Genomic DNA, 18,449 nt, shown 5'->3' with positions numbered 1-18,449 from the left:
CAACAGTTTGATCCCAAACTGATAGTGGGGATAGTGCAGGACCAGGCAATATTCCAGTCCACTGTGTGTGAGTTCCTATAAGCCACTGACTCCACAAAACCAAAAACCAAACACACTGCGGTCAAGTCAAATCTGACTCAAAGCGACCCCTCCTTGGATTTCCAAGACAGTATCACTATGGAAGTAGATTGCCCAACCTTCCTTCCGAGGAGTGGCTGGTGGGTTTGAACCGCCAGCCTTCTAGTTAGCAGTCAAATGTCTTAGGCACTATGCTAGCAGAGCTCCCAAACCATAACAGGTTACAATAACAACATCTTACCCAAAGGAAAAAATATGACAAAGAAGTCCATAAAGACGAATAATCTAAGATTAACCGGTCTTTGGAATTTGCCATTAGAGTTGAGTGTGGAAAAGTAAAAAATGACAGAAATGGATCTTGCTTCGCTGTTAACAGAACCAACCTTTTACTTTGGCGACATGGAGTACTCCGTGGAGGAGCACACTGGCTCTGTGGAGGTGCGCGTGTGGAGAACTGGCACCGACCTGTCGAGGCCATCCAGCGTCACAGTGCGGTCACGGAAGATGGACCCTCCCTCTGCTGATGGTGAGCATTTTCTTACAGCAGATCTTTTTTCCCTTTTGAGACTTTTGATCATTCCACAAGTTCCACCTTAGCATGACACAAAGTACTTAAAAGCTGAAATATTTGACTTCTATTAAAGCAGCTCCACTGAAAAGATTTTTTTTTTAATTACATAGTTTAGTAACCCTAGACTCTATTTACTCCTATATAAGAAAAAACAACCAGTTGCCGTGAGTCAGCCCTGTCTCATGGTGCTCCTATGCGTGTCAAAGTGGACTGTGTTCCATAGTGTTTCCAGGGACTGATTTTATAGAAGTAGATTGCTAATTCTTTTTTCCAAGGTACCTCTGGGTAAATTCAAGCCTCCAACTTTTTGGTTAGAAACCAAGAATGTAAGTTGCTTGTACCACCCAGGGACACTGCTTATTACTATAACTAACAACCAGCCAACCCACTGCCATCAAGTTGATTCCAACTCATAGGGACCCTATAGGCTAGAGTAGAACTGCCCTCCACAGGGTTTCCACGGCTGTAAACCTTTACAGAATTAGCCATAAAGATTTCCTCCTGCTCATCTTTCTCCCACTGAGTGGCTTCTGACCTTTAGATTAGCAGCCAAGCACTTTAACTACGACACCAAGACTCCTATTTACTACTATAGGAAAATACACTTAAGGAGTAGGAGACAGAAGCTAAAATAAAAACAGATGACTGAAAAACTACATTCTAATGCCCATCTTTGCATTAAATAGTTCTTTAAACTTGGGAAGTCTAAACATTCCTGAATTTTCTGGCATGGTATGCATAACTAGAGGAACCATACTGGTGGCCCTGGAAGAGATCTAATAACACTTTAGTATCATGCAGCTAGGCATCTTGAATGAGCCTCCTTCCTTGTTTTCACCAAGTGCCCTCATAAAAACTTCAGATTCCAAATCCTTTTCATTCTTCACCATACAAACTATCCTATCTGCCAGATTCCTACCTTTTATTCTGGAATCTACTCTCTAAACAAGTTAATCTTAATGTTTAGGGCAGTCTAGAGTTAGAAGTTGTTTCTTCACTCCCCCCTCCAATGGCCAATGGGAGCTCTGGTAGCATAGTGCCAAAGACATTTGACAGAAGGCTGGCAGTTCAAACCCATCAGCCACTCCTCAGAATGAAGACTAGGTAATCTGCTTTGGTGGAGATACTGCCTTGGAAACCTAAGGAAAGGTCTCTATGAGTCGGAAAGTAGATTGCCTCATCTTCCTCCTATGGAACAGCTGATGGGTTTGAACCGCCAACCTGGTTAGCAGCTAAGTGTGTTACCCACTATGCCACCAGACCTTCTTAGTCAAGATAACAGTGGAGGATATTTGCATTTATAATTATAGCTGTGTTTAGTGTGTTTGTGCACACAAATGCACATTGGAATAAGGCTTCACTCTATTTATTCTCTGTATTTATATATTCAGATTTCATGCTGATCACATGAAATATGACCTAATCATTCAAAAGTATAGAAAGATCAGTTTATCCATGGCACAATATATTCTCTTGTAATACAAAGATCTGGACTGAAGTTAGTTCAGCTCCTAGTTTGCTGATAATTCTCCACTACAGATTTAAGCCTCTTTTTTTTTTTTTTTTCCCCATTCTTAACTGTTATTTTTTAAATTCATTGGGTTTCTCATTTGCATTAGCCCTTAAGTGACTGATAATCTACCTAAATTTGTCTTTATTTTTGTTTTGTAATGCCTTAAATAGCCAAAATATGTCCATCCATGCACTGGAGATTTATTCTTATTACTGTCCTTATCAGAGTTCTCATGGCACAGTGCCTAAGGCATTTGACTGCTAATCAAAAGGTTGGTGACTCAAACCCACCAGCTGCTCCATGGAAGGAAGATGGGGCATTCTATTTCGGTAAAGATTTATCAACTCAGGAACCCAGTGGGGGTCACCATGAGTCAGAATCAACTTGATGGCAGTGAATTTGTTTTTTTTTTTTTTTATAGTCCTTATCACTTCCTTATAATGGTTTATATCAGTGATTCCCAAAGAAGAAGGAAGATGAAGGGGTCATCTGGGAGAAGAAAATATCAAATAGCACACTCTGAAATTGTCAGGTAGAAAACTATGATATTGTAATAACTATGATGTGTTTTAGGAGTTCTGGTGGCACAGTGGTTAAAGCTTTCAGCTGTTAACCAGAAGTTTGGTGGTTTGAACCCACCAGCCATTCCATGGAAGAAAAATGAAGTAATCTGTTTCTATAAAGATTCATAGTTATGGTAACCCTATAAGCCAGTTCTACTCTGTTCTAAATTGTTGCTATGGGTTGGAATTGACTCAATGACAGTGAGTTTTTAGGACTTGTTTTTGATCATAATACTTATTTTAAAATTTCAAATAACAAGGGCATAACATTTTTGTAATTATGAAAAGGATACATGGGGTTGAAAAGAATTGAGAAACCCCAGATAGAAGAACAATAAGGTAGAACCTAAAATAATGAATCCAAAGTCATACAATAGAGTTACCACAGACAGAATAAATTTTGGAAATTTATCTTTGATCTACCATCTCAGTAACCATGTAGATGCTAATCTTTTGCATTTCCTTAAATGTACTTTTCTGCAGTGTTATGCTGGCTTTTACTTTTTCAAAAAAAAAAAAAAAATATATATATATATATATATATATATATATATATATATATTATACCACTATAAACATAATAATTATATATATAATTTTGCTCTCATCTCTCATATTTTGTTTTTAATTTAGTGACTGATTGAATAATTGTCTTGTTATTGTCATAGCTGGAACAGACTATGTGGGAATCAGCCATAATTTGGATTTTGCACCAGGAGTCAACATGCAGACTGTTCGTGTTATCATTCTGGATGATCTTGGACAACCAATGCTGGAAGGAATTGAGAAATTTGAACTGGTGCTTCGTATGCCTATGAATGCTGCCCTTGGAGAGCCCAGCAAAGCCACTGTGTCCATAAATGACTCTGTTTCAGATTGTAAGTATTTATTAACTTGACAATAATAAGTAAAATAACCTAGGGTCTGTATAAATGACAAGTAAAATGATAAATTAAGGCTTCTCTACTTTTCTGCCATTGGAAGGAAGATGGGGCAATCTACTTCCGTAGTGATACTGCCTTGGAAACCCAAGGAGGGGTCGATATGAGTCGGGTCCGACTCGATGGCACATAACAACAACAACAACTTTTCTCCCACTGTTATTTTGGTAGAATTAGTCTAAAAAGAAATGTTTTAGTTTTTTTTCTTAATTTAAAAAAGGGTAAGGGGCAGGATTGTGGCTTGTGGTTACGTTAGTCATTTTTCTCTTGTCTGTGTCTCAAGAAATCTCTCACCATGGATGGCTGGAACCACATGGAGTTTTACAGACCCTTGAATGCCAATGGCTTCTTCCACTTCCTAGCAGGAGAATCTTTCTGTTGTCTCCTTACACACACACATTCCTGAAATTTCTCTAATAAGGTAGGAAGATCATTGTTCTGAGAACAGTGACTGCTCAACAAATGGCAGGTCTCTTGGATATGTCAACAAGAGCAGATTCTGAATACTTCTTTCCATGATAATCCTGGCAATATTTGTCAGTAAAGCCAATATGTAATTGACCCAGCACAAGTGTATCAAAAAATGAACAGTAACATACTTTTTGTCAACAATCCCAACATTGTCTGGATGAACTATATTTATAATTGTCATTGTTTTTGTTAGGTACTGTGGAGTTGATTCTGACTCATGGTGACCTTACGTACAACAGAACGAAACATTGCCCAGTCCTGTGTCATCCTCCCAATCTTTTTGCTATGTTTGAGGCCACCATTCTAGCCATTGTGTCAATCTATTTTGTTGAGGGTTTTCTCCTTTTTCGTTGACTCTCTACTTTACAAAGCATGATAGATATTCTTCTCAAGAGATGCATGCCTTCTAACAATATGATCAAAGTAGGTGAGACAAAGTTGGCCATTGTCACTTCCAAGGTATATTCCACCTGTACTTCTTCCAGAACAGATTTGTTTTTTCTTCTGTCAGCCCATAGTTTTTTCAGTATCTTTGCCAACAACAAAATTCAAAGGCATCAATTATTCTTCATTCTTCCTTATTCATTGTTCAGCTTTCACATGCATATAAGGTGATTGAAAATTCCATGGCTTGGGTTAGGTGCACTTTATTCTTCAAAGTGACATCTTTGCTCTTCAGAACTTTAAAGAGGTCTTTTGCAGCAGATTTGCCCAGTACATACATCATGTGATTTCTTTTTTTTTAATGCATTTTATTGAAATATAATTTATGTACAGTGAAATACACAAAACTAAAGTGACATGGGTCAATGCATTTTTTTTTTTTTTTTTTTTTTTTGCAGTGTTCCCTCTCCTCCCCTCCAGCCCCTGGCAACCAACAAAGAGAATTTTCCTCCATATGTAAAGCTTTCCTTGACCCTCCACAACAATGAACTAATACTATATTTGTCCTTCTATGATTGGCTTATTTCACTCAGCATAATGTCCTCCAAGTTCATCCATATTATGCAGTGTTTTGCAGACTCTATATTATTCTTTAGTGCTGCATAGAATTCCATTATGTGCGTGTACCTTAGTTTGGTCATCCACTCTTCCACTGATGGACACATAGGTTGTTTCCATCTTTTTGCTATTGTAAATAGTGCTGCAATGAACATGAGTGTGCCTATATCTGTTCTTGTCCTGGCTCTCACCTCTGTAGGATATATACCTAGTAATGGGATTGTTGGGTCAAATGGTGTCTCCAATTCCAGCTTTCTAAAGAATCGCTATATTGCTTCCCACAGTGGTTGTATCACTTCACAGTCCCACCAGCAGTGTAATTGAGTCCCAATCTCCCCACTTCCCCACCAGCATTTGTTATTTTTTGTCTCATTGAACCTTGACATCAGTGCTGGAGGGAGACAGTATCTCATTGTTATTTTGATTTGCATCTCTCTGATGGCCAATGATTGTGAGCATCTCTTCATGTATTAGCTAGCCTCCTGAATACCTTCCTTAGTGCAATGCTATTCATGTCTTCTGCCCATTTTTCAATTGGATTGTTAATTCCTTTGGTGTTAAGGCATTGGAGTTTTCTATAAATGTTAGAGATAAGTCCCTTGACAGATATGTAATTATCAACAAATACTAAGTCATTGCTGTCATTTTTGTTATGTGCTTTTTCGTGGTGTTGATTTCTTTGTTCCATATAATTTTCTATGCTGAGCTCATTTTCTTTATGAATTATGTTATCACTTCCTTCATTCCTATTGTTTTAGTATTTGCTAAATATTTGTGCTGGTCCTGTTTTTCACTTTGATGTGAAGGTTTATCATTTTTCTTTGAGGTTACCCTGTGATTTTTAGTTTTCTTCCCAAGTTTACAGCAGTCTGTTCTATCTTGTAGTTGTCATGACTTCTCTACCATCCAGTTCTGTAATGGCACAGTTTTCTTGACTGCTGCTTCCATGGGTGTTGTTTGGGACCCAAGTAAAATGAAATCTTTGAAAATTTCAATCTTTTCTCCATGTATTGTGATGTTGATTATTGGTCCAGTTAAAAGTATTTTTGTTTCTTTATGTTGAGGAGTAATCTATACTGAAGATTATAGTCTTTAATATTCATCAGTAAGTGCTCCAAGCCATCTACACTTTCAGCAAGAAAGGTTGTGTCATCTGCGTATTGCAGGTTGTGAGTCAGTCTTCCTCTAATCCTGATGCCAAGTTCTTCACGAAGTCCAGCTTCCCAGGCTTTGATCAGCATACAGATTGAGTAGGTATAGTGAAAGGATACAATCCTGATGCATGACTTTCCTGATTTTAACCAGGCAGTACGCTCTTGTGTTCTAATGACCTCTTGATCTACATACAGCTTCACCATGAGCATGATTAAGTGTTCTGGAATCCCCATCCTTCACAATGTTATTCATAATTAGTTATTATCCACACAGTTGAATGCCTTTGCATAGTCAATAAAACACAGGTAAATATCTTTATAGTATTATTTGCTTTCAGCTAAGATCCATCAGACATCAGCAATGATATCCCTCATTCCACATCTTCTGAATCCAGTTTGCACTTCTGAAAATTCCCTGTCAATATAGTGAGTGCTGCAACCATTTTATTATTATTATTATCTGTTCTGGTTACCTAGTGCCATTCTGACAGGAATATACCACAAATGTGATGGCCTTAACAAACAGGACTTTATTCTTAAAATTTGCAGGCTTTAAGTACAAGTTCAAGTGCCAGGGTCTAGGGGCTGGGTGAAAGCCCCTCAACCTTGGGGTCCAGCTCTGCTTCCTGCTCCCAGCCCACTGGAGCTAGAGGTGTTCTTCACTCAGACAGCTGCTGGCTGCTAAGGCTGAAAAACCCAAGGTTGACAAATAAAAAGGCACAGTCATGATGTTACCAAAACACACGACAGGCCATTATTCAAGTCCATTGTAAGTCCCAAGGTCTGCAGAGCATGGCAGGCTGCTCAACAAACACATGGGTACATGCAGGGTCCAAGCATGCCATAAACCAGAGACCATTCCCCAAGGCTTCTGCTTATATACAGGAAGCAGACCCCATTCCCTAAGGCAGCTACTCAGCTGTTCACAATAGATTCCACCATGGTGTTCATTACCAGTCTCATCACCACCAGCTGCCCAGCCACTCAGGCAGGCCCAGCCAATTTGACACACAAACATAACTACCACATCATCTTCAGCAAAATTTTACTTACATGTGATATTAATGATATTGTTCCATAATGTCCACAATCTGTTGGATCATCTTTCTTTGGAATGGATACAAATGTAGATCTCTTCCAGTCAGTTGAAAAGGGAGCTCTCTTCCAAATTTCCTGGCATAAACAAGTAAGCACTTCCAGTTGGCATCCTTTTGTTGAAACATCTCAATGATATTCTGCCAATTCCTGGAATTTCACCAATTCTTTCATTATAGCTTGGAGTTCTTCCTTCGATACCACTGATCATCTGCTACCTCCTGAAATGGTTGAATGTCAACCAATTCTTTTGGGTACAGTGACTCTGTGTATTTCCTTCCTTCTTCTTTTGATGTTTCCTGCATCATTCAATATTTTGCCCTTTAGTGTCCTTCAATATTGCAACTCAAGGCTTGAATTTTTCTTCAGTTCTTTTAACTTAAGAAATGTCAAATGTGTTCTTGCCTTTTGGCTTTCTAATTCCCAGTCTTTGCACATTTCGTTATAATACTTAGTCTCCTTGACACACCCTTTGAAATCTTCTGTTCAACTCTTATATTTCAATATTTCTTCCTTTTGCATTAGCTACTCTTTGTTCAAGAGCAAGTTTCAGAGTCTCTCCTGACATCCTCTTCTGGTCTTTTCTTCCTTTCCTCTCTTTCTAATGACCTTTTGCTTTCTTCATGTATGCTGTTACTGATGGCAACCCATAACTCCTCTGGTCTTTGGTTATTGGTTTTAATGCGTCAAATATGTTCTTCAGGTGGTCTCTAAATTTAGGTGGGATATAATCAATTTTATATTTCAGCTCTAATGGACTTATTTTAATTTTATTCAGCTACAATTTGATTTGCATATGAGCAATTGGTGATCTGCTTCACAATCAGCTCCTACGTTGTTTTGACTGGTGATATTGAGATTCTACATTGTCTTTTTCAACATGATTTCTGTGCATTCCGTCTGGTGCAGTCCACATGTATAGCTGCCATTTATGTTGTTGAAAAATGATATTTGTAATGAATAAGTCATTGGTCTTGCAAAATTCTATCATATGGTTTCCTGTGTCATTTCTATCACCAAGGCTATATTTTCCAACTATCTATGCTTCTTCTTTGTTTCCAACTTTTCCATTCCAATTGTGAGTAATGATCAAACATCTTGATTGCATATTTGGTCAATTTCAAACTGCAGAAGTTGGAAAAAATCTTCAATTTTGTCATCTTTCACTTTGGTGGGTGGTGCATAAATTTGAAGATTAGTTATATTAATTGGTCTTCCATTTTTCTAATTAAGTATACAATATTTAGTATTTTTTGTAATATCAAGAAATTCTGAAAAACTCATAACTGAGATATATAGAGAGATACATAGTTATCTATAAAAGCCAAACCCATTGCCATTAAGTCAATTCCAACTCATAGTGACCCTATAGGACAGAGTAGAACTTTCCCATACAGTTTCCAAGGCTACAAATCTTTACGGAAACAGATTCCCATATTTCTCTTCAGAGCACCTGATGAGTTCAAACTGACATTTTGGTTAGCAGGTGAGTGCTTAACCATTGGGCCTAGATCTATTTTGTGCAAGATGTGCTTCATCTCTCTGTTTTCATGAATCCTGAATCTTATCAAGGATATTGAAATATAAGTAACACCTAATTATGACTTTAGGAGGTCTAGTGGTACAGTGAAGGAGCTCTGGTGGCATGGTGCCTAAGGCTTTTGATTGCTAACCAGAAGGTTGGTGGTACAAACCCAGCAGAAACTCCACAAAAGGAAGATGGTGCAATCTGTAAAAATTTACCACTTCAGAGGTTCACTGTGAGTTGGAATCAACCTGAAGACACTGAGTTTGGTTTCTTGTTTTGAGTGATATAGTGGTTAAAGTATTTGGCTGCTAACCAAAAGGTTAATGATTTGAACCCACAAGCTGCTCTTTGGGAGAAAGATGAGGCTGTGACTTTTGTAAAGATTTACAGCCTTGGAAACCCTATGGGGCAGTTCTACTCTGCCTTATAAGGTTACTATATGTCAGAATCCACTTGGTAGCAGTGGCTTTGGTTGGAGATATACATATATACATCCATCCTTTATCTTTTATATACTGAAGTCTCTGGTTTTATCCACTGTGAACATTTAACTGGATGTCCATACTCCACAAAACTGAAGAAATAATTACCATTGAGTGAACTCTAACTAATGGCAATCCTATGTGTATCAAAGGAGATCTGTGTCTCATAAGGTTTTCAAATGGTGATTTTTGGAAATAGATCTCCAGGCTTTTCTTCTGAGGTGCCTCTGGATGGACTCAAACCTTCAACTTTTTGTTTAGCTGATAAGCATGTTAACTGTTTGCACCACCCAGGGACTCCACAGAATAAGGAAAGCACATTTTTAAAGATAAGGAAACCAAAACTCTTAAAATTAAGTAATTTTCTTAAGGGTGAAACAATAACAAGTGACTAAGAAAAAACTAGAACCCTCTTCTTCTCATTTCTGTTCCATTATTCTTTCCACTAAGCTTGTTGTTGTTGTTATGTGCCATCAAGCTGGACCCAACTCATAGTGACCCCTCCTTGAGTTTCCGAGGGGGTATCACTATGGAAGTAGACTGCCCAATCTTCCTTCTGAGGAGTGTCTGGTTGGTTTGAACCACCAGCCTTCTGCTTAACAGTCAAGTACCTTAGGCACTATGCTACCAGAGCTCCTAAACTACATATTCTGAAATGCCATTCTTCTTTAAAAAATCTCTGTTGGCTTTCCTATATATGTTTATTCATTTTGACAGTGCCTAAGATGCAATTTAAAGAACGAGTGTATACTGGCAGTGAAAATGATGGGCGGATAATTGCAGTGGTCCACAGGAGTGGAGACATCCAGTTCAGATCATCAGTGAGGTGCTATACGCGACAGGGATCAGCACAAGTGATGATGGACTTTGAAGAACGCCCGAACACTGATATTTCCACCATTACATTCCTCCCTGGTAAGTTGGAACTTGAAATTTTTATTGGAATTTAAGGAAGCCAAGTTTTTGGTGTGAAATATGTATCAGGGAGTAGAAGCTCATTGACTTCAACAAACTTGTGACATTGTTTTATGGCCACCAGATGACAATAATGTGAAGTAGAGTGTAACAGATTGAATGTACTTTTGGCTCTTGATCTATATCAACTTTCTGATTAGTTTCCTGTGTTTCATTATAGTATCTATTCAAATATTATTCAATGAATAGATGATAGATAGATAGATAGATATAGATAGATAGATATAGAGACAGAGATAGAGATAGAAATAAAGATAGATAGATTAGACAGATGCCATTAAGTAAGTACTGACTGGTCCTGTGTCATCCTCATGATAACCAGCGTGTTCAAGTCCACCTTATGACTATAATGTCACTCTAACTCATTGAAGGTGCCCTTGCCCATGCTGAGAAATATGACATCCTCCTCAGGAGATTAATCCCTTCTGATCATGTGCCCACAGCCAACATGTAGGACAATGTTCTGATGTGATTCATAAGGCTTCCAATGGCTAATTTCCAGAAGTATATCACTAGGCTTTTTTTCCTAGTCTGTCTTAGTCTGGAAGCTCTACTGAAGCCTGTCCACTATGGGTGACCGTCTTAGTTATCTAGTGCTGCTATAACAGAAATGCCACAAGTGGATGGCTTTAACAAACAGAAATTTATTCTCTCACAGTTTAGAAGGCTAAAAGTCAGAATTCAGGGTACCAGCTCTAGAAGAAGGCTTTGTCTCTCTGTCAGCTCTGGGGAAAGGTCATTGTCTCCTTTCAACATCTGTGGGCTTAGCATTCCTTGGATATCTCTATATGTCTTGGCATTAATCTTCCCTTGGGTCTAGAAGGTTCACAGCAAAGGAACCCTGGGTCCAAAGGATGTGTTCCATTCCTGGATCTTCTTTCTTGGTGGTACTGAGGTCCCTCTGATTTCTACTCACTTGTTTAATCTCTTTTATATCTCCAGAGAGATTGACTCAAAATATAACCTAATCCTGTAGATTTTATCCTGTCTCATAAATATCATAGAGGTTAGGATTTAAAACACATAAGATAATTACATCAGATCACAAACTGGAGGGTAATTAGAGAATACTGAGAATCATGGCCTCACTAAGTTGGCACGTATTTTTGGAGGACATAATTCAGTCCATAACAGTGATGTTTCTGGTATTTGAAATACCAGTGACATTATTTACAGCATCAAAGGAACATACAAGGAACCACAGACTATACATGGACAGAGGAGTGCTACATTCAGTGAATAGGGCCTAGATTTCATACTACTGAGTAATATGTATTATATTAAATGACAGAAATGAAAGTAAAATAGTTCTCATAGTTTTAATACATATCCAGAGCCTTAAAATGATTGATCACTTTGATTCAATAATTGTACTTACAGGAATATATTCTAAGAAAAAAAAATTATAAATGTTCAGAAAGGTTTCCTTACGTGAATGTTTATCACAGTTATATATAGTGATAGATGATTGCAAACAATTTAAATGACCAACAATTAAAAAGTGATTTATTTAAACATGCATATAATAGTATCATTTGTATCCATTAAAAATGCATTAAGAATTATTAATGAGATTGGAGATAGCTAAGGATATAAGGATTTAATATTGGTCCCATTCATTAGAGGCAGGAACCTTATTATTCATGACTCACTGATTTGTTTAATAAGTCAAAATTTAATAATACTAAAGATGTATCAATTTGTCTCTACTCATCCAGAGCAAAAGAGAAAGAGGTAAAAAGACTCAAAGAAGCATCTAGTCTAGAGGATTAATAGTCTACATGAATCATGGCCTCATTTACCCTGAAACCAGAAGAACTAGAGTGACCACTACTGACAGTTCTAATCCAGGCCACAATAGATAGACACTGATAGAATGGTGGGGGGAGGGAATGGCATAAAACCTCCAATTCCTTAAAAAAATAAATAAACAATAGACCTACTGAACTGGTTGAGTTTGGAGAACTTCCTGATACTACTACCCTGAGATACTCTTCAAATCTTGAACCAAAAATAACCCTTGAGGTTACCTTGTAGCTAAGTAATAAATTAGCTCAAAAAATAATGAATATCACCTGTAAGTACTGTGCTCCTTTTTTAAAAAATCACCTATATAAGACAAAACAGTCAACAATTACTTTAAAATACATATATGAGAATGTAAGAGTGCAAAGAAACTAGATTAATGGAAATAGAACAACCAGAATGGAAATAATGAGCATGTTTACACGTTGTAATGAATGTAACCAATGTCACTGAACAACTTGTGCAGAAATTGTTGAATAGGAACCTAAACTACTATGTAAACCTTCACTGAAAACACAATATTTTTAAGTTAATAATATTGGAAACTAGTATTGCAATCAAGTTAACAATACTCAGCCAGTATAAGGCTGCTAAGTTGCTTCCTTATAATATAAGAAGCTCATAAGCAAAAGTGGCACTTCTTTTCTTCCCTGTTCCCTAAGATGAGTGGCATAAAATTACTTTTCCTTGTGTATGTTCAAACATGTATCAGATATTTACTGAAAACTTATCGCATGCCAGACACTGTTCTCTGTTCTGAGGATTTATCAGATAATAAAGCAGCATCTTAACCCTTGTGGTGCTTACCTTCTCATGGGGAAGAAAGCAAATAGTCCAGTGGCATACATGTAGGCAGTGAAGAAGTATGACTCTCTGTCACGACTGTCATGGGGGATTTTTTTTTTATGGAAAAATGTATTCAATGAGTTTTAAAGTCCTTTCTAACCCTAAATATCTTTGGCTGTAGTATCCTTTTTCCTCTCATACTGTGATTCTTTCTCTAACATTACTCTATAGTTATCTTAGTAATATATACTTAAATAAGGGAAAGCAAGGCAAAAAAAGAGTAAGTGGTATTTCCAAGGCAACAAGACAGTGACTGTCTTTTAAATTGTGAATTAATATAATTTCTCCATTAAGGCTCCATAAAGCTTAATAAGCAGAACAAAGATCAAAGTCATGTAGACATTAAACTAATCCTTATTTTATATAATTCAAGCAATACATTAAAAAGTAGACACTGTTGAGCATATGCTGTGTACAAAATCTTGTCTGGGCTTCAGTGGAGCAGCTGGCTGATGCAGGTGGTTTGCAATCAACTACTAACTGGAAAGTTGATAGTTCGAGCCCACCCAGCATTGCCACAGAAGAAAAGCCTGACAATCTGCTTCTGCAAAGATTGCTTCCAAAAAAACCCTAGGGAACAGTTCTACCCTATAACACATGAGCTCATCATGAGTGAGCTTGACTCAATGGCAACACATTTTGTTTTTTGGGTTTGGAGCAACAAAGGAAACAAAGACATGATCCAGGCCAAGGCCAACACAAAGGCTTCATATCCTGTGCTGCCTCAGATCAGTTGGTGATGGTTAATTCAGGTACTGCACAGAGGATTTTGAGATCTGTCCAAGCTCATCAGAGTATTATAATTAATTATCAATATGTTCCGTGAGTAAAGGCAGAATAAATAGAAGCATTAAAAAAAAAAACCTCACTGCCATTGAGTCGATTTGACTCATAGTGACCCCTCCTTGGGTTTCCGAGGCAGTATCTCTATGGAAGTCGATTGCCCAATGTTCCTTCCAAGCAGTGGCTGGTGGGTTTGTACCATCAGTCTGCTCATTATCTGTCAAATGCCTTAGGCACTACATCACCAGAGCTCCTAGAAGCATGAAGGTAGGTGTTAAAATGTTTATACTAGTTTCCTGAGAATAAATCTTCAAAGGAAGCCAAAACACACAGCAACAAAAAATGAACTGAGAGGGGAAATTGCTCAATAGGTAAGAGACATGCATTGATTTGTGTGACGGGAAAGGAAATATACCAAAAGCACATGAATAGCACAATAACGTGAAGAAAAAGGAAGACACGGAGAGGTACACAAGAGGTACAGACAGCAAAGGTCAATACTTTTACATATATAATACTGCATTATTAGTAGTAATAAACATTAGTCTACAAGAGGATACATAGATAGACAGGCAAAATGATCAGGTATGAGTAAGCAAAGGGGGATATATAAATTTGACAGATGATATTTCAACATATGTATTTGTATGTGCTAAGAGAATGTCCATATATACAGTAGAGCTAATGGGGAAAACTTAATGATAACTTCTTAGCCACAGGCAAACACCTTGAGGGAATGAGTCACTGGTCCTACGGGTTTGGACTGTGGTTGCGGTAACATCAAATTCAACTGGCATTACATACTACACAAAAACATTGTTCTACATCCTATTAGGTGAGTAGCAGCTGGGGTCTTGAAAGCTTGCAAGCAGCTATCTAAGATGCAATGATTGGTCTTTCCTTCTCTGGAACAAAGAAGAGTGAAAAAAATCAAAGATTCTTGGAGAAACAACTAACCCAAGGGACTCGTGGGCAATAGGAACCTCAGCCTACATGACCCTGAGACAAGAAGAACTAGATGGTGCCCAGCTACTACTGCCAGTCACTGGGAAATGGATCAAAATTGGAGACCCTGGATAGAGTGGGAGAAAAATGTAGAACAGAACTCAAAATCATAAAAACCACCAGGCTTACTGTACTGATAGCGACTGGTGAAGACCCCAAGATTATGGCCCCTAGTTATCCTTCTGCTTGGAAATGAACTCACTTCTGTGGCTTATCCTTTATCCAAACAATAGACAAGCAAGCCTACAAGGTGAACATTTACACCAGGTAGGGACTGTCCAGAATAACCATAGGAGATCATAAGGGCAGCATTTGCACAGGGACATAGCTCAGAGGGCAGGTATGCATAGGAAAGAAAGGCACAGGAAAAAGGTAACTATAGGGTGGAGGTGAGAAGAGAGCTGTTATATTACAGGGATTGCAATCAATGTCACAACTCAAAATGCATATGAAATGTTGAATGGAAAATGAATTTACTCTGCAAAGTTCACCCAAATCACAGTTTTAAAAAGAAAGAAAGAAAGAACTAATGGTTAAAAAAAAAAAAAAAGAGACACTTAAGAAAAATATATGTGATAAATTACCATGCAGTACGTGCTCTCAAGAAGAGTAAATGGGTGTCATAAATGGTAAAATGCTCAACTACTAACCAAAAGGTTGGACTTTCACATCCAGAAATGCAGAAGCACCTCAGAAGAAAGGCCTACCCATCTACCTCCAAAAGGTCAGAGCCGTGGAAACCTATGGAGGGCAGTTCAACTCTGAAGCATATCAGGTCACCATGAGTCAGAATTAACTCTAAAGAGTTCAAAGAATTGAGAAACACTCTGAACTAGAGAAATTGGGAAGATTCTTGAGAGAGAGAAGCCTGGATATGTGAGGAGGAATAAGGTGAATAAAAGTACATGAGCAGGAAAGTACAAGATTTATTTCTCCTTTTATTTTTCTTCTATGGGAAAAATTCAAACATTATCATGAAAGAGAGATTAATCTTTTTTTACTCTCAGATACTCACATGTATTTAGGAGGTATTTTTTTCCTGTGGGTTTTGCTTGTACCCTTTCTGTAGCATAATGCTAATTAATTTTTTTTTCAATATTACATAATATGAAACTTCAACTAAGGACTATCTTTTAGCAGCACAATCTAGTGAACTCATCAGTAAACTTTGATTGGGAACAATGACATGTGCATTTGGCTATGAATAGTACCATTGAATGGTTGATGTTAGGTGCCATCAAGTTGTCTCTGAGGCATAGCAACCCTATGTACAAAGTATGAAACTCTTTCCAGTCCTGTGCCATCCCCATAATCCTTGGTATGCTTGAGCGCATCATTGCAGCCACTGTATCAATCCATCTTGTTGATGGCCTTCCGCTTCGTCACTAACCCTCTACTGTACTAAGCATGATATCCTTCTCCAGGGACTGGTCCCTTCTGACAACATTACCAAAGTAGGTGAGACAAATTCTGGCCATTCTCACTTCTAAGGAGCATTCCAGCTGCACTTTTCCAGCACAGATTTGTTTGTTCTTCTGGTGTTGTTGTTATGTGCCATCAAGTCGGACCCGACTCATAGCTACCCCTCCTTGGGTTTCTAAGGCGGTATCACTACGTAAGTAGATTGCCCAACCTTCCTTCTGAGGAGTGACTGGTGGGTTTGAACCACTATCCTTCTGGTTAGCAGTCAAATGCCTTAGACACTACACTACCAGAGCTCAGTATTCTTCAACACAGTTCAAAGGCATCAGTTTTTCTTTGGTCTATGTTATTCATTGTCTACCTATCACATGCATGTGAGGTGATTAAAAATACCATGGCTTAGGTCAGGCATATCTTAGTCTTCAAAGTGAAATCTTTGCTACTTAATAGTTTAAAGAGGTCCTTTGCAGCAGATATTTCCTGTACAGTACGTCATCTGATATTCTGACTGCTACTTCCTTGGGTGTTGACTGTGGGTCCAAGTAAAATGAAATCCCTGACAACTTCAAACTTTTCTCCATTTATCATGATGTTCCTTATTGTCTAGTTGTGAGAATTTTTGTTTTCTTTATGTTGATGTGTAATCCATACTGCAGAGGCTTTAATCTTCATCAGTAAGTGCTTCAAGTCATCTTCACTTTCAGCAAGCAAAGTTGTGTCATCTGCATATCGCAGGTTGTTAATGACCCTTCCTCCAATCCTGATGCCATGTTTTTCCTTCATTTAGTCCAGCTTCTCAGATTATTTTCTCAGCATACAAATTGAATAAGTATGGTGAAAGGATATAACCCTGATGCACTCCCTTCTTGATTTTAAACCATGCAATATCCCCTGTTTGAATGACGGCCTCTTGGTCTGAATGGTGGTAATATTGAAATTAGTTCTTAGTGTAACAAATGCACGATTTATGTGACAGGACTTGTGCCAATAACCCAGTGCTTTAGTTTCTATAAATTAGGGAAAATATATATTTTCAGTCTGTCTGCTTATCTGGCATAATGTGCTTGAATCAAATGTTCTGCTGTTATAAAAAATTATTTGTAAATTTTGATAAGTCATACTGGAACCCAAATAAATGCCATTTTGCAGTTACATATCAAAGATTTCCAGCATTTGGAAGAATGTTAATTTTATTCTTCCTACTTTTCTTTGATTTAACTATATATTTTCTTAATTTAAAAAGCAATCAATATAATGTATTCATAAAGAAAAATAGGAATTCAGTGGAATACTAAGAAATTTGTACATATTCATCCTAATTTCCTAAACGTTGTCCTTATCTTGCCTATAATTGTAATCATTTAACTCCTTCAGTTTAGGGGGGATGTTTTGTAGAACTCAGTTGGAAATATTGGTAAGTTTCTATAAATTGTCAATGTACAGGGTGACTTGAAAATATAAATATAGAAATAAAAAGCTTAAAATATTAAAAAAAGGTCATCAATTTTGGTGGAGTAATTTGAAAAAGCATAGCAGTAAGAGTCATACAACATGAAGAATATAATCAATGTTTCTAAAATATTTAATCATTTAATTGTAAAAGTATTTATTTGCTTGCAATAAAGTTCACTCATTTAGAGGACAGCTTGCTGAATTTGGACAGTTGCATACAATCTTGTAATCAATATAGCAATCACAATGTAGAAATTTTTCTTTGACATAAAAAATTTCCTCTTTCTAGAGAACAAATTAGGCAGTCTCACACTCCCAGATCTCAAAACATACTATACAGCCACAGTAGTCAAAATAGCCTGGTATTGGTATAATGACAGACACATAGACCAGTGGAACAGAACTGAGAATTCAGAAATAGATCAAATGACCTATGGTCAGCTGATTTTGACAAAGGGCCTAAATCCATTAAATGAGGAAGAGATTGTCTGTTTAACAAATGGTGCTAACAAAATTGGATATCCATTTGCAGAAAAATGAAACAAGATGCTTACCTCACACAATACACAAAAACTAACTCCAGATGAATAAAAGACTTAAATGTGAAACCTAAAACTATAAAGTTCCTCAAGGAAAAACTAGGGACAAATTAGGAGCCCTAGGAGCTTAGTTAGCATAGTGCCTAAGGCCCTTGACTGCTAACCAGAAGGCTGGCAGTTCAAACCCACCAGCCACTCCTTGGAAGGAAGGTTGGGCAATCAA

General features: G+C 37.5%; 1 protein-coding gene across 1 annotated transcript in view; it reads left to right on the top strand.

The window, feature by feature from the left end:
• The window catches only part of FREM2 (FRAS1 related extracellular matrix 2), a 357,328-nt gene that overhangs the window by 280,164 nt on the left and 58,715 nt on the right, over window positions 1-18,449 (top strand). The window contains exons 7-9 of the mRNA XM_007952448.1: window positions 455-604; window positions 3,394-3,603; window positions 10,116-10,313. Coding sequence (XP_007950639.1) covers window positions 455-604; window positions 3,394-3,603; window positions 10,116-10,313 — 558 coding nt within the window. The remainder of the gene's footprint in view (window positions 1-454; window positions 605-3,393; window positions 3,604-10,115; window positions 10,314-18,449) is intronic.

This window comes from Orycteropus afer, unplaced genomic scaffold, assembly GCF_000298275.1.
Source record: "Orycteropus afer afer isolate SDZICR_OR568_19922 unplaced genomic scaffold, OryAfe1.0 scaffold00338, whole genome shotgun sequence".
NCBI lineage: Eukaryota > Metazoa > Chordata > Mammalia > Tubulidentata > Orycteropodidae > Orycteropus > Orycteropus afer.
This window is presented reverse-complemented; position numbering and strand designations above follow the sequence as displayed.